Source organism: Saccostrea echinata, unplaced genomic scaffold (assembly GCF_033153115.1).
Source record: "Saccostrea echinata isolate AGI-Se365-2 ecotype Australia unplaced genomic scaffold, CSIRO_AGI_Sech_v1 ptg000002l, whole genome shotgun sequence".
Lineage (NCBI taxonomy): Eukaryota > Metazoa > Mollusca > Bivalvia > Ostreida > Ostreidae > Saccostrea > Saccostrea echinata.
The window spans coordinates 16,097,501-16,115,117 of record NW_026889751.1 but is presented as its reverse complement, the minus strand read 5'-3'; the positions used below and the strand labels follow the sequence as shown (position 1 = coordinate 16,115,117).

The 17,617-nt window shown below is 33.9% G+C and overlaps 1 protein-coding gene across 1 annotated transcript in view; it reads right to left on the bottom strand.

The window, feature by feature from the left end:
• Positions 1-4,626: 4,626 nt before the first annotated feature.
• The window catches only part of LOC133173426 (poly(A) polymerase beta-like), a 17,668-nt gene continuing 4,677 nt past the window's right edge, over positions 4,627-17,617 (bottom strand). Inside the window, exons 7-22 of the mRNA XM_061308414.1 lie at positions 17,323-17,434; positions 15,680-15,769; positions 13,591-13,729; positions 13,296-13,377; positions 12,348-12,468; positions 11,861-11,945; positions 11,170-11,223; positions 10,932-11,042; positions 10,529-10,638; positions 9,589-9,658; positions 9,434-9,500; positions 8,476-8,691; positions 8,213-8,332; positions 7,785-7,910; positions 5,737-5,832; positions 4,627-5,434 (exon numbers count right to left, since the gene is read on the bottom strand). Coding sequence (XP_061164398.1) covers positions 5,321-5,434; positions 5,737-5,832; positions 7,785-7,910; positions 8,213-8,332; positions 8,476-8,691; positions 9,434-9,500; positions 9,589-9,658; positions 10,529-10,638; positions 10,932-11,042; positions 11,170-11,223; positions 11,861-11,945; positions 12,348-12,468; positions 13,296-13,377; positions 13,591-13,729; positions 15,680-15,769; positions 17,323-17,434 — 1,713 coding nt within the window. The 3' untranslated portion in view covers positions 4,627-5,320. The remainder of the gene's footprint in view (positions 5,435-5,736; positions 5,833-7,784; positions 7,911-8,212; positions 8,333-8,475; positions 8,692-9,433; positions 9,501-9,588; positions 9,659-10,528; positions 10,639-10,931; positions 11,043-11,169; positions 11,224-11,860; positions 11,946-12,347; positions 12,469-13,295; positions 13,378-13,590; positions 13,730-15,679; positions 15,770-17,322; positions 17,435-17,617) is intronic.

Here is a 17,617-nt window from a genome sequence, read left to right as displayed (position 1 = left end):
TCGCATATATACATGTATGCATGTGTACGTAGAAGAGAGAGAGAGAGAGAGGGGTCGGAGTTGAAAACATTTATCATGAAATTTAGGTGGTGCATATCTACCGAGGCGCCTGACGTATGAATTGTCCCCCTCCCCCCTCCCCATTTTTTTTTAAATAGACACGGATAATTCTCAAAAATACACGAATTCCTAGAATGTCAAAACATAACATTCTGATATCAGAATGTAGGAGTTCATTTATTGTTCAGAAATTGTTAGAAGAAAAATCTCAGAAAAGGTGGGTGGAGGGGGGTTACACCATCTTTACGTCAAGTGCATATTTATTTTGCAAAAAATATATTTAGAGATATTTTAAACCACTGTTAAAGAAATCAATAAAAGGAGTACATGAAATTACTTTTTTGTGGCTGCTAAACGAGGAAAGATTAACTGAAGTTATACCATAAGGTTTCGTGTTGAGTGAACGAGTGGGAAAACGGTTCAGTAGTCAGCTATCAATTAGGAATCATCCCCCGGGCTTGTGTGGGCCACTCCAAGCATCATATCGACCACTCATCTCTGGAGCACCAGACTGCTGGAAAACTACTGGTTAAAAACACTTGAATGGGAAACTTAAATAGCAAATTCATTCTGTGGTAATGAAATACGTGGAAGCAATCACTAGCTATCGCCATTAACCAGTTTGTTGACAAACGTAGGATGTAATTTAACGGCTTATCTATGCAAAATCGGTAAAGAGCTCCCAATATAAAAATCAGAGTCAAACTATTTTTTCTCTTAAAATAATAAACTCGAACCTGTACTTCATTCGTTATTTGGTACACCAGATATACCTATTTAAAATGATGCTACATCTTTTATTACTGGGCAATTATACTGTTATCTGTAACGTACGCGCTCATTTTCACAAAGTAACACGAGATAAAAGATGGTGTTACTGGAAAATAAAAGTATTCTATCAAATATGGAATACATGAAACGCGGAAGGGTGCATGCTTTAGAAAATACCATTTTGATAAAAATACTAGTAAATCCACGGAATAAGATGACAAGATGATAGTTAAGCAGCAGACACTTTAAAGACCTATCCTGTAAAGTGTTCAGCATTTCTGTTCAATCCTATAAAATTTTCAATATCATTTGCATGTACAGTGACAAAATACAAATTAGAAGAAATAGAAAAAAAATTGTTTCATTATCCGATTGTTGGTCCATTCGACTGACAGTTGAATAGTCGACTTTTCGGTAATATCCCTATAATATAACAAAAGTTCGCTGCCTTGAAGAAATTAATGACTCTGGCATTTTTAAACAATTAATAACTTACGACTAGAAAATCTTGATAGAAAATCGTTCTGTACATGTTCAAATCCCGATTTATCTAGAAAAGGTATTTCAGTGAAATATCATTTTAAGAAACATGTATTTGACAGTTTTCTCGTCAACAATTCATGCATGCAAACTGAATGGTTTGAATTTTTCTTAAACTTTAACTGATTCTTATAAGTGACAATCATTATAATTATTTTATATACAGTTGAACTTCAGTATCTTGAACATCGATATCTTGAACACCGCGGATATAGCAAAGTGATTTGGAAGTTCCAAAAACATTTTCTTTATGAATTTTACCCTCAGTATCTCGAAGCCATGGAGATATCAAAGTTTCAGTCTCGGTCTCAATTAAGTTTGATTTAAAATTGTATCTGTATTTAATATATGTAATAAAATGAAATATTTGAAAACATCATAAATAACCTGGAACTACATACACACTTAAAATAAATGTGATCAAACACACATTAATCAGTCTGAGTGTTGTTATTTTTTAACCTAGACATGTTAATATAATAATCAGTAATTTTCACTGACAAAATGTTATAATATAAATAGGTTTTCAGTATCTTCATAAAAATTTTATGAAGTTACAGCACCCTTATTTACCATTGTTATATAAAAAATTGATATTGACTGATAAATGTACCTAACATATTTATAAAAGTATCAACACAAAAAATGTAAAGCCTACTGCTTTTTCAAAATGGAATTCAGAAATGCTTTTGAGGGGCTTTCAAGAAATGGAATTGAAAGATATTTTTAAAGTGTGCTTTATAAGGTATCTTCAAACTCTTCTGTCCAATGGTTACAGTTTAGAATTTTACATAGAATATTACCTGTAAATCATTACCTTAAAAAAATTGAAATAAAAGAAAATGATATTTGTACTTTCTGTAGCAATGAATGCGAAACTATTCTGCATGTATTTTTTATGTGTAAAGATGTATTACATATATGGAATGACCTTAGTCTATATATTTATAATTATACATCAAAACGGGTAGGTTTTAATGTTCAAAATGTAATTTTTGGAGAGTTGCCTCTTTCAAATTCAAACTATGTTATTAATTTTATATGTTAAACAGTATATTTTTCATTGTTTAAAAAATATTAAAATGCCAAATTTAAATGGACTGGTAGCCTATTTAAAAGTGTACTATAATGTGGAAAAATACATATCTGTTAAAAATTCAACTGCTGATAAATTTGAGTCTGTATGGACACAATGGAAACTTGTTGGAAACTTAAATGCAAAGAAAAAAGATGAATATTAAGAGACAAAGACTGCATACAATTTGTTTTTTTTTTTTTTTACATAGCTTGTAAATATGGCTAAAATATTAAATATTGTTTATATAAGTATGAGTGAAGAGTGGAAGTGGGTGTTAAAAATCTATGTGCAATTTATTTATAGTGTATTAACTGTATCAAGTACACAGAAATAAAGCATTAGGTTTTCAGTATACATTGTAATGCTTCGTTGGCAACCATCAAAGGTTACAAAAACATAACCGTTCTTAAAATCCAATGAGATCAATGTTCATGTTTAACTTATAAGCAAAGCTTCCAACATCAATAATAACATCCTACTCCATTCCCCCTCTGATAAACATTAACAAATACTGTTTTGTAAAATATTTTATTTGTTTCTACAATCATATACAAAGTATATACATTTTAAATCTTGCCAAAAAAATAACCAAGATAAAATGCCATTACGAACTGACTGTACAGACTTTGTAATATTTACACAGACATTGATAACTGTATGAGTGGTGACTGAAATGAAGATATGCTAGGTAACATTTTCCCCTCAGACATTAGGAACATAAAAATGACAGGTATCATTACAATGAAAGTAACCTACTCACTTGATTAAGTCAATGTTAAAGATGATGATGACTTCAACTTGTCATGAAATTATTACAATATAAAAGAACTTTTGCAACAATTATTTCATTCATAGAATCATTCAAACAGTGTCTTGTCTAGACTTAAAAACAAACTAATATTTTTTGCATATTCCATAATGGTAAAAATCCTCTCTATAAATTTAATTTTGAGTAAATTATGAAGCTCACCTTGATGAATATTATCTAGAAGGCAGTCTCACACCAAATGAATGTTAGTGTGCATACCTAGATGCACCATCAATGCAAGTTTGGTTTATATTTACTTGGGAATTGACTTTTACTGTTCATTCATCTAAAAAATGCAGTCAAATCCAGCATCCACAGCAAGTCTGGTAGTGGGCATCCTTAGATGCAAGTTTGGTCAACATATAAAGGCTTATAAGTACTTGGGAATGGACTTGTTCCAAAAACTTTATAACCTGGTCAGTCAACTGGAAAATCTAGGTCAGATCTAGCATTCTAAGCAAGCCTGCTAGTGAGCATCCCTAGCTGCATCATTCATGCAATTTTTATCAACATAAGGCCTTGGCCAAATCCTGCACTTGAAGCATGCCTGGTAGTGTGTATACCTAGATGCATTATCCATGTAATTTCGGTTCCCATAGGGTTTAGAGATACTTGGGAATAGACTTGCTCTAAAAACTAAAACCAGATCACTTATCTGGAAAATCTAAGTCAGATACAGCATCTGAAGCTTGTCTGATAATGTGCACCCCTATATGCATCCTTCAAACAGGTTTTCTCAACATATAGTTACCATGGACTGAATCGCTCTAAAAACTGTGACCTTTTCACTAATATGGAAAACATATCTGGAAGTGTGCATCCCTAGAAACATCATCAATGCAAGCTTGGTCCAGGTAGGGCTTCTCGTCCCCTGGTAATGATCTTGCTCAAGAAACACTCTCTTGAAAATCTATGACAGATCCAGCATCTGGAGCAAGCTTGGCAGTGTGCATCACAAGATGCATCATCCATGCAGGTTTGGTCCCATTAAGGATTACACATGTACATGTAGTTACTTATTAATGAACTTGCTCCATAGCCTTTAACCTGCTCACTCAGCTGGTAAATGTCTGGTTGTGTACATCCCTAGATGCATCATCCATGCAAGTTTGGTCAACATAAGGCTCATCGTCACTTTCTTAAACTTTAACAAGGATGGATGCCAATACTAATGCCTATGCCAGGGGTATAGCATAAGTCCATCCTGACTGCCTTGAGGTGAGATAAAAACTGCACAAGTTGTATATGGGTCACTACAGTGAGAATATTGGGTGAAAGCAGAAATAACAAACTTGACAATAACTTAAACTATTAAGTGAAATTAAAAATATGTTTGCTGAACTGATAACACAATACAAAAAAACCAGTTCATATAATATATATTGCTCTTAAATTTGAAAATGTGTACTCTATCGATATTCCCCCATCGCAACAGAGGAGAAAATGTGAATCAATGTACAAAAAAGGTAAAGTAAACCCAAATGAGACTTTGGCATTTATGAAATAACTGACGTGATGATGCATAATATATGCGAGAAGCCGGCTCATGAAGAAAACATACATGGATCTAGCACACTTATAGCTGAGAATCTGATTAAATTATTAACATTAACATGTGTCTGTTAAGCCATAAAATACAGATGATTTTAACAGAACTGATCAATTTTTTTCTTTAATCTATCATCAAAAATATAATGAGCTGATAACTCTTTAATAAATGAAATACCTTACAGTGATTTTCTACACACCTGTTTTTCTTTCAAAACGTTTTTATAGAATGTCAGAAATGTACAACAACTCACACATACTTGCAATGACTTTATCGTTACACACAAGACATACAAAATTAACACACTTTTTTAACACAAGAATATATCTGCTCTGACATTCCGACTCTACACTGCTATTTGTTGGAAACTTGGTTGTTTCACTAATTCTTTTCAATGCAATTTCCTTTCACAATGGAAACAATGGGATAGCACTTGGACGACCTCTTATCAGTTTCTTCACATCTGAACAATCTTACGGACGTGAAACTTAACCTGCTCTCTACTGTCACAGAATCATTTAAGCTTGAGACGAATGTTTTTATTTGGTATCACCTGCACAGGTAAATTCTGATTGGTTTGCGGGCTCATTAAGTCTGGGACATCTGCACTAGGAAGTCTCTTCACATGCTGAAATAGGATAACACTAACAGAGTTTTTCTACACACAACTGATTACATCAACATATATTTTTGTCATAAATGTAAGTAGACCATGAATAAATGTTAAGATTTGTTTAATTTGGTAATTAAACTGATAATCAGGTGGGAGTTTGATTTATAACTACCTTACAAATGCAGCAATGAATTATACTTGGAGGCAATATGTTAGAAAATAAAATAAAAGTATAGGCTAACTAAAAAATACAGTAGGAACGCAATATATGCTATACTTGGAAATAATACTCCAAAATGACCTGTGAAATATTTTACCTGATTTGAAACAGTTTTGGTACTTTTTACTTCTGATCCTTCATCTTGTTTAAGGGGTGTGATTTCATCCACATGCATAGGAGATTCCATGGCAGTCTTAAATAAATCAAAAAATGCCAGAGCTGGTTAAGATGACTAAGAATTATCAGGGATTGTAATTGTATATAAGCAGTATTTTTCTAGTTTCACATCTGAAGAATCTTCAAAAGCAGCCATGACTTGCTAGTTGGTGCACTATTTGATAATCTGCCAAGTTGATTTGTGATTTAATATTCACTTTTAGGTGATTGATAAGTTTGTATTCATCATTGGTGATAAGCTTGTAGATTTCAAATTAAAACTCTTAATAATTGCAAATGAAAAAAAAAGTGATCAAAGCTTTTTTTTAATGCACAGTCTTGTTGTGAGTGAATGTACAATGAGGTATCAGAATTCCAACTATAAAAAGGAGACTTGGCATATCAAAGGAATACACAGAAGATGTGGAATTGGCAAGGGCAAATTACATGTTAAATAGTACACCAACAGATATGTACAGTGGTGCCACATTAATCCAGACGCCATTAATCCGGACCCTACAACTTCTGGATGCCATTAATCCGGACCCTACAACTTCCAGATGCAAATAATCCGAATGCTGCAACTTTTGGGCTATATTTTTTGGGAACTGATTTTTTTCCCGGTTATTCTGCCTCATTAGTCCGGATTTTCATGTTCCACATCCGAACAGCTAATATTTACTACAAAACGTAATATTTCATTGAAAAATGACCCGTTAATCCGGATGGTAATTTTTCAACGAACAACTTTTTCACACTTATCTTGCAGTAGGTAAAAACATAACCCGTGAAGTCAGTTTGAAGGGGGTTACCTGTGACCTCTAAACAATAGTGTCTATAATTAGTGTGTGTTTACCTGAAATAAAACACACATCTTTTTTATTTGGTTTGGGTGAATAAATTGAAATTGAACTTGATGCAGCTCAATGAATAAAAATTAGCTTCTACTGTGTATTAATTAAATATGAATCCATTCAGAATCAAATTGCTAATGGTTTATAAATTTCAGAAAATTTTGGAGAGTTGTGAATAAAACGGAAAAAAATCACGAGATTTCGTAGTGGTCTTGAGTTTTACAAAATATGATTTTCCATTTCTTATCTCAAAACGTAAATGTATTTGAAACGCTTTATTTTTCTTTTCATTTGACAGTTTAAGGACCCTCTATACACTAGAGGAAAATATTTTTTGGACATTGAGAAAATTATAGTGTGTAAAGGTGTAAGTATTGAGCTTATCTATCACATTTTCAACATAGGGTGCCTTGCATTTAGCCCCAGGAAAAATGTTCTCAGACAATGAAGTACTGATGAACATAAATCACTGTTGTTTACTTAAGTGGGCAAAATACCTGCAAATGAAGTGTTCTATCTATTCATCTTGGCCTATTAAAGTGTTATGAATGCTTGATTGATCACAATTTAATTATTTTAATTATTTTATTCTTGGTCAAAGGGCAGATCACTCTATCTGCATAAAAATACCACAAAATCACAACTCTCTAGTGTGCAGTGAATAGAGAGCTCTTAAAAGAATAAATAATTCTATATAAATGAATGACATTACTTTAGAAAAGAAAAATGTAATTGGCGTTACATATAGAATCCGATTGCATTTTTTCAAGGTATTTTTAAAAATTTAGAGTCTGTAGAAAAAGATATTGATAATCATGAAAATGGCATGTGTTTATGTTGAATGATTTCGTGTGGGATGTAGGCATCCAGATTAACGAGGTCCCACTGTATATAGACCCTTATAAAGGTTTGATATCTTATATATATCTCTTGTCCTTTTATTGCTAAAATTTTGAGAATTTTAAGCCAAAGAACATCAGACTCAATTTACAGTCATACCCCATGCATATATGACTCAACCAGAAAGCATGGTTCTCTTATAAAGAAATCTTACTGCATGCACAATATTGTCTAAAAAGTTAGAGAAGAGAATTCCTAAGACATTTTCCCCCAGTTAGTCAGCAGGCCAGGATACCTGACATGTGGCCTCCTCGGATTTTGCACGCTTGACCTGGCACTCTGGCCTGATTGGTGACCCTTCCCTTTTTCTACTTGGACTAAGAGCTGAGTTGTCAATGTGCATTGGTGAACCCAAGACATTCTAATAAAACACAAACAACATAAATAATTCCATCCCTTAATAAACTTCCAATTTTTTTTTTTTTTGGTTTGTTTCCTTAACTTTTGTCCCAGTTCTAAATGTTAAGTCCACAATGCCATGAATACTTTAATGTGAGAATTTTCATTGAGACTATACAAAGTGTTGTGCATGAGATAATTTCTTATTTATAAAATATTCACCTTAGTAAGAGATCAATACTAAATAGTGGAAAGAACCTTGTTTCACTATCCTAATAATCAATATATTGGATAGTTGAGATTTAAAAAAAATTCAAATCAAACCTGTTCATCCTGCGACCTTGACCTTTTGACCGGACTCTCATTCCCTGTGGGGCTAGCTTCCCGTTTAGAATTAGGACTCTGCATTGAACTGTCAGAGGGAACAGGGGAGGTTGATACGACCTGTTAATAATAAGGAAACAAAACATCAATGTGTGTCAATCTAATGCCTATATTTAATACATTGAACACAGTTCTGACAACACTTCAAGACATCCTCAATACCATGTCCTCTGTTCATAAATGTATACAGTAATTCATTTCACCTTCCGTATATCACCATTGATGACTTCTTTACTGGTAGATGAGGAACAGTTGGTAGACTTCTCCGAGTCTCGACTGGATTCTGGGTCCTGACTTAAATCCTCTGAGAGGTCAACAGACATGGAATTACTCCTGACAAGTTCTGTGTCTGACCTACTGTGATGAAGACCTTGACCCGATTCTGATTTACTGGCACTGCCAATACTACTCCTATGCTCCTGTAATAAAATTAAATTCAATAAATATTCCTGAACTGAAATGGACAACAGTTTATAAGTCTATGAATGTCCTATCAAGTAAAGATTTTATAAAACAGGAGTTATTCTCAAGAACTGAAGTTTTGTTAGCACTGTTTACCTTTTCCACAGATTTTTGACCCAGAAATGGGGGGGTTGGGGGGGGGGGGTTGGTGGTGGTGGGGGGAGTGCATTTTTTATTCAGTGCTGAACTTGCTCAAGAACCAATTTTGGTCAAAACAAACTACTGGTGGTTAGCACTGACCATACTTTTATTTAAGGTACATAATCCCCCTATTCACTCATTTAAAAGTTTGCCAGAATGCTAATTATTTTGCAAAAGAAAAATTTCAACACAATTCCAGCATACCTTTAGGAGTATAACTTGACAGAATTTGCCTTTAATAACTTGACAATTTTATGACGGTAATTCATTACAAACTATTTGAAGAAAACATGTAGTATTCTACTTATTCCTTTAACCATTCTTTCAAATTCCTTTAACCCTTCTTACAATGAAAAGTACATGTAATTTTGATGCCATTTTGATTTTAATGAAAAAAAAATACCTTGCTAAAGCTAATTCTTTTTCTCTTGTGCACACATTTTTCAAGAAAAATAATTCTAAATGTAGGGGTGTGCACTGAATTTGAGTGTGTATTACATACGTGTATTCAGATTTGAGTGATAAGTTGTTTTTAATTACCACATATAATCTTCATACCTGTGCTGCAGCTGCCCTTCTACACTGTAGTAAAATTTTCTGTGGTACATAAAGATCCAGCTGCTTCCTACAGAGTAAATACATGGATATAAATACTTGCTGTTAATTCTATAAACTTCTCTGTTCTTACCTAAATTAATTTGTACTTTACTCACCTTTTTACATGTTTGATTTCCACTTTCATTCCGTCTTTCATGAGTTTGATATGGTATGCATGTTTATGAACTATAATGAAAAATACATGTTATTAAAAAAAAAAAAATCCAACAACAACAAAGAAACCAATTTGTGACTTCACCCTCATTTTCACAGACATTAACAGACATTCCCCTCTACTTCAGCTGGACTCCAGACAAAAAGCTGAGAGAAAGTAATAAAGCTTTTCAACTGAAAATTGTGTAAAGGTTAGGTAAGTAATAATTCATTTTTAAAATTCAATCAAAATAAGTAAATGTTAGGAGTGAAACGGTTCACCGCGGTATTTTTTCTCAGTTTGATACACGGTGCAAAATCTCTAATTTTCAGTTCGGTTCATTTTTCATTCGGGATCGTTATTCAGTCAGGTTTGGCATAAGGTAAAACACGTTACTCAGTATGAATAAGTATAGAAAACGTAAATTTTTGATGACTGATAGTTTGTAAAATAATTTTTGACAGTCAAAAAATTCTAATCAATTTCTTCTAGTCAATTTGCAAATAAAAATTCGTAAATTAAGTGACTAGATTTAGTAAAAGAAAGCATAAAACAAGGTTGAATTTGTTTCCTTCTATCAAAATGTATTGTATCGAGAATAACTGTACCGAGACAAAATTATTCAATACATATCGAACCGTGAAGGAGGTGTATCGTTTCACCCCTAGTAAATGTACATGTATGTTCATACAGACCCAAATTAATATCTTTCACTTTTTGGAAGAAGATTATAATAATGGTAGAAACAAACATTTGGAAATCGCTGTGTTTATATAAGTTACCTTTTAATCTTGCTTGCAATGAGAAGTCCATAGCTTCTCTGTACAGTGTTTTACTTATCTGAATTTCTCAGTTTAATAAAAAGAGAATACACCTCTGTGTTATATGAAATAAACTCTCACCTGTGTTTGTAAAGGACTGTATATCAAAGGTCAAATCAACATTTTGGTTCTGATTTTCAATTTTTACAAAGGTCAGCCCAATGAACCATCTGCATAAGTGTTTGCCATCACTAAAATTATCAAAAATAATTAAATACAGGATTTGCATAATTAATAGCAAAATTGACTTTCGCTGGGAAAAAAGAACACTGCTTATGTACAACACATTCTTGTAGGTGTTCTCTGTGTGCAATGTACACTGGTTATTACGTAGAATTTATCACAGTCCTTTAAGATGTGTTATAAAAGAGGTTAACTGTACATTATGAAACTGATAAAACCAACTTATTTAATTTGAAACTCTCTACAAAATGTACATATATATCTGGAGGTTTTCTATGCCGTTAATATTGACTGTACTCACCTCTCATTCAGAGGACCTAGAGGGGCGGGGTTTACATGAGCCAGCTTTATACATGGGTTCCTCTCTAGATTACCCACTAGTAATCGAATTTTTGACTCCACATAGCCGTTCCTGTAAAATTGTGAAATGACGTTAATGGCAACCAGATTTATCAAACCTAGTTCATTCTACAATTAGTTCTACAAATACATGTAGGTCAACAGTCAGCTAGGTAGTAAGTCACAATATTTTAGCTTACCATTCTAAGTAGTGCTCTTCTTCCAATGCACTTGCTGTTAAAACTATATAATGTCTGCAATACAAATGTAAGACACAGACATCAAAATGCACAATCTATCAAAACAAATACAAATTACTGTACTATAAAACACAAGAGCTATGATGGTATACAGATTGAATTTTGTCATATCTAGAAAAATTCCAACTTCTGCCTTAAGTACACGCTTAAACGTAAAGTAAACTTTCTCTTCATTTTCCTTTTATATTTTCCAATCTCCTTAGGAGTAAAACTAAAAAACACTACCCACCCAGAGGCAGGGATAATGGATCATTTTTTAATTATAAATTGGTAAGCAAATTCACTTTTCACCATTTCCTTACTAAAGAAGCTATTTAACATCTAAAATTGTGTTTTAGCTAGACTGAGTGTTTTAACAACTTTATTATTATTATCCTTAAGATTTGTATGTTGATAATTAATTTGTTATTTTCATTATAGCTTTTTTTAACTTTGCAAAATATCATTAATACTGAAGGAAGCTTACTATTGGAAAAAAAAGTTGGATTGGCCTGGGATTTACATATATTGATATAAAATTTCTGATCCCACTGCAGATGTTGAGATTTTAAATCTCATTCCATCTCTCATATTTAATTGAGTTTTAACACATGAATAATGGAATAAAGGAATAACATTAGATTCAACATACTTGTACTTTTGAAAAAAGTTTGAGGGCTCAAAAAGTGTGCTCCAGCCATCTTTATTCTCATAAATTTTGCTAACAATCTCTAGCCCTGTAAATACAAAAAAATCTAGTGATGAACAGCATCAACCTTTATAAAAGATAATCTTCTTCAGTTAGAGAAAAACTTTATTCCATTGCAGTTATATTTTCAGGTTTTAGGGTGTAATGCGTCTTGAAGAAATTAACTCCAATGCATAAATATGAGTGTACTTAGTCCTGAGATTTTGCAGCGACACCAATGATCTAAGACAATTTTTTTTAAAATGATGAATTAATTTTATCTCGTAAGAAAATGTCTCAAACAACACTAACACAAAACCCTGACGATGGCACTTAAACCATTTTTAAAATCTTTGCAGGTTGAACTAAAACAATCCCTATCATCAAGGATCACCTACAATTATAAATCATAATGAACTCTACTTGTAAACTGATGTGTAAATACTCTCACCATCTTTGAGTTCCTCTGTCATGATGCTGCGTGTGGAGAGAGTGACATTGAAGGTAGAGTTCTGTTGTGGGTATGCTGGGGTGATGATAGGCATGAGGTGAAATCTGTCTGAGGTGTTTACCTGTAACATAAGAAGTCAAAACTTTATATAAATTAATTTTACTTACTATTGGTCTCTGTTTCCAAATAGAATAGTTTTTACTGATCTGAATGTTATATGTATTTTAAGCAGGGATTGTATATATTTATTTATCTGGGCTTATTAATATCCAGACAACTATTTAAAGCTTGGCTGAACTAATTAACATTCAGACAACTCTTTAACCGGACTGATTAACATCCAGACTGATTTCATCCAGACATTAACATCCAGATTGATTAACATCCAGACAACTATTTGACTGGAGTGATTACCATCCAGACAACTATTTAACTGGACTGATTAATATCCAGACAACTATTTAAAGCCTAGCTGAACTAATTAACATTCAGACAACTCTTTAACTGGACTGATTAATATCCAGACTGATTTCATCCAGACATCAACATCCAGACAACTATTTAACTGGACTGATTACCATCCAGAAAACTATTTAACATCCAGACAACTAATTAACTGGACTGATTACCATCCAGAAAACTATTTAACTGGACTGATTAACATCCAGAAAACTATTTAACATCCAGACAACTATTTAACTGGACTGATTACCATCCAGAAAACTATTTAACTGGACTGATTAACATCCAGAAAACTATTTAACATCCAGACAACTATTTAACTGAACTGATTACCATCCAGAAAACTATTTAACTGGACTGATTAACATCCAGACTGATTTCATCCAGACATTAACATCCAGATTGATTAACATCCAGACATTAAAATCCAGACAACTATTTAACATCCAGACATTAACATTCAGACACCCATTTGGACATACTCACTCTTGGGTCCCACACAGGAAATTGGAGATTGTATTTGTTCTCATGCTGTAAGGGTTTTAATAACACAGGCTGAGGCCATTCCCTACAAAGTTCATGTAAATAGACCTCAAAATTAAATCATTGTTGAACTTGTTAATCAATTCTAATAAATCAAGCAAATCATTTTTTTTTTTTGATCAAATATGAAATAAAATGCTGGTAAATGAATTTCCACAAAAAAATTGAAATACTGTTTAATTCAACAACTCAGACAAAATATCTAAAAATTATTTAATCACACAAGTATTCTTTTTACCATTTATGAATGATCATGAAAAATTTGTGCAGTAGAGTTGCAGGGGCTGCATTAGGGTATAGCTGACAGACTCTAGCCACAAGCATAGCCCAGGAGACGCCACCCAGGAATCCTACAGCATTGGAGTATATACCTTTCTCTGGAACAAACAATCATTCACAGATCACATATTTTATTAAAGAACATTCTATTCTAACACACATCAACAGTTCAGCCTCATTATTCTGAATACCAATAATCCAGGCACTTCACTTTCCAGACAATAGGGGTGCAACGATACACTAACCTCACGATACGATATGTATCACGGTATTCAGTTCACGATACGTATTACGATACATGACAAGGTTAAAAAGTCTTTCAAGTTTGTCATCATATTTTTTTTGGGTAGATCTTTGAGTTGTGACAACATTCTAAACCAATGATGAACATTTACAGGGAACTATTGGGACCTTTCCTAATAATCTTCCTTTTTTAAATTGGAATGAAAAAGGAAGACATTCATTCTTTTATTCCTTTTATTTACGTAGAAAACCAGTTGTCATATCTCTCGTGTTAATACGTTTTAGTCAACAAGACAGCGTATTTTCATCGAAATACACACGTGATGAAATATCGTGTATTACCAAAGAATATGTTTAGATCTAAAGGATTAGCATTTGTCTTAACATCTAATATGTTGATGGTGCGACCGTTTCGGCGAGCGCATTGTTACATGTACTTAATTTTAAGATCCGCCTCTTCAAACCGCACAAGACATTTGGATCGTCTAGACTGTGACATCACATGATGCCGTATATGTTAGTAGCATTTCCATAAACGAAGTTTGAAAAGTGCAAAAATTTTAACAATGAACGTTTGATGTACTATCTGTATGCAATATCCATTAAATTAAGGTGAGTTTATTTTTCGTGAATATTTAGTTGTTGTTACCACGCGAACGATGTTAGCAGTGAGAACAACAAGCGATGCATTGTGGGTCCAGAATTACTGCGGAAAAAAATTCTATTGAATGAATGTGCAGTAGTCCGAATTTTCTCTTCACCCAGGCATTGTCGTTAGAGCTCGCAGTGACGAGCGGCACTTTGCTCGCTTTAACTTATAATCACATTAAGTCCTTCTCCGTGTTAAATCTGAGGTCTGTAAGATGCTGGAGATGAGTTTAACTGCCGTAAATGCATTTTCGGCGACCTCACGTTTTGCTTGGAAGCCATTTTGAAATAGTAATGAAGGGTATAAAACAGACAGAAGGGATAATTCTGGACCGATTGAACCGAACCGCGATATCAGTTTAGTGTATCGTGAATTGAACCGTGGAAAAATATACCGTGATATACCGTCAAACAGTTTATCGGTGCACCCTTACCAGACAAACTTTGTGGGGAACAATTTATATATACCAAGAATGGTTCAATAATCTGAATGATTCATTAATCTGGACAGTTTGCTTGGGAACACAAACATCCGGATAAACATGGCTTAATTGTACAAACACTGTAGAATATCAGAATTTTGTGTACATAACTGAAAAAAATTGGCTTTGTTTTTCATGCATTTATAATTATGAAAATAGGCTCATGTCATTTGCTGTTATACCAGCAGGTGGGGTTTGGGAACTTTTGGATTTTACACTTCAGTTATGGTATGTTCGACTTGTTTTGGAAGTTGAAATACATGTATTATTTCAAGATGAGATTTCAGTACTTCTCTTAATTCCATTCTGTAAACTATGGACATGAATAACAACACCCAAAGAGAATTAAAAAATCTGCCTATAGTCACCAGACATCTGATAGATCTACACAGATCCCTCATTGGGGTTTGGTGGGAAAATAATGTGACCTAAAAAGCCTCTCAAGCAGTAGAAAGATGTCAACTCAGTTTCTCAGTCATAATCTTCTCTATAATATAAACTAAGAGCCAACACAATCAAGCAAGCTTGGTGCCTTTTCTAGAGCCTATATCATAAGTGAGCTGAAGAAGTTCAATAACAATGGTCAAAATACTGACGCTGAAATTGTAGTGGGTCACCTAAGTGAAGTCAGATGACTTCAAAATAAACAGAAGTCCAATATGACAGAATACTTACTTTTAGCCCACAGCTTTACCGCTCTCAGTGCCATTCTAAAGCTGTGCTTGTTGGGTACGAGATGCAATATTTCATCAGTAACTCTACACCCTGAAATCAATAAACTGACATGATGGAAAAATCTAATAAATACATGTACAGTCAAAACTCATTATCTCAAACCCGATAGGACTGTGAAAAACTTTGGGAATACCTGATGACTCAAGATATCAAGGTTAAAATACATAAGGAAAAAGTGGTTGAGACTTTCAACACACTTTGACATACCCATAGATTTGAGATATCAAAGTTTGAGATAATGAGGTTCAACTGTATTTAAGAAATCAATATCAAAATTCTAGCAGGTTCTGCAAATGTTGAAAAGATTTTCCAAAGTTGCTTTAACTACAGTGGGTCTCTGCAGATGACAGGCAAAAACTTAAACAAGAGGCCCATGGGCCACAATGCTCACCTGAGTAATGTTGGCCTTGCTGTTTTTCACCTGATTTCTCTCTCTCCCCCCCCCCCCCCCCCCCCTTGTAGTACTTATTGTGGCCCTGCCCTTCTTCCAGGGGTCATGATTTGAACAATTAGAATCTACACTACCCCAGGATGCTTCCACATAAGTTTCAGCCTTTCTGACCCAGTGGTTCTTGAGAAGAAGATTTTTAAAGATTTTTACTATGTATTTCAATGTAAAACTTGGATTCCCTATGTGGCCCCGTCCTATCCCCTGGGGGTCATGATTTGAACAATTTAGAATCTACACTACCCTAGAATGCTTCAACATAAGTTTCAGCCTTTCTGGCCCAGTGGTTCTTGAAAAGAAGATTTTTTTCTGCATATTTCAATGTAAAACTTGGATTCCCTATTGTGGCCCTGCCTTACCCCCTGGGGGTCATGATTTGAACAATTTAAAATGTACACTACACCAGAATGCTTCCACGTTAGTTTCAGCCTTTCTGGCTCAGTGGTTCTTGAGAAGAAGATTTTTAAAGATTTTTACTACATATTTCAATGTATCACTTGGATTCCCTATTGTGGCCCTGTCCTACCCCTGGGGGTCATGATTTGAACAATTTAGAATCTACACTACCCCAGGATTCTTCCATGTAAGTTTCAGCTTTTCTGGCCCCGTGGTTCTTGAGAAGAAGATTTTAAAAGATTTTTACTACATATTTCAATGTAAACTTGGATTCCCTATTGTGGCCCTGCCCTACCCCCGGGGGTCATGATTTGAACAATTTAGAATCTACACTACCCCAGGATGCTTCCACATAAGTTTCAGCTTTTCTGGCCCGGTGGTTCTTGAAAAGAAGATTTTTTAATGATCTCACCCAATTTTCATATTTTCTTGATTATCTCCCCTTTGAAGGGGACCTGGCCCTTCATTTTAACAATTTAAACTTCCCTTCACCAAGGATGCTTTGTACCAAGTTTGGTTAAAATTGGCCAAGTGGTTCTTGAGAAGTTGAAAATGTGAAAAGTTTACAGATGGACTGACAGACAGATGGACGATGGACGGGTGATCAGAAAAGCTCACTTGAGCTTTCAGCTCAGGTGAGCTAAAAAAGAACATAAGAACTATGATCCGATAGCATAATGTGTCTTTATCATACACAGTGGAACAGATTATTTTACAGATCATTGTACAAAATACTGACCATTTAGACTTCTGACACATTTTTCATTAAGGTTTTTGAGCAGACTCTCATCTCTGAGGTCAATGTCCTCTGGAATCTGTGGCAGGGCAAGCCTGGCAAACAACATGTCAAGCTGAAAATATAATTACTCGATCCATTCACTCTTTATTATAAGGGTGCCTTCAGAATTCTACATTAACTTTTTTTCCTAGATGTCCATTCAGACAAGTAGCCATAAAATTTACTTTTCAGTACATAATTTTTTACTGGCATGAACATTTTTTCAATAAAGAGTTTACAATATAAACACCTAGTC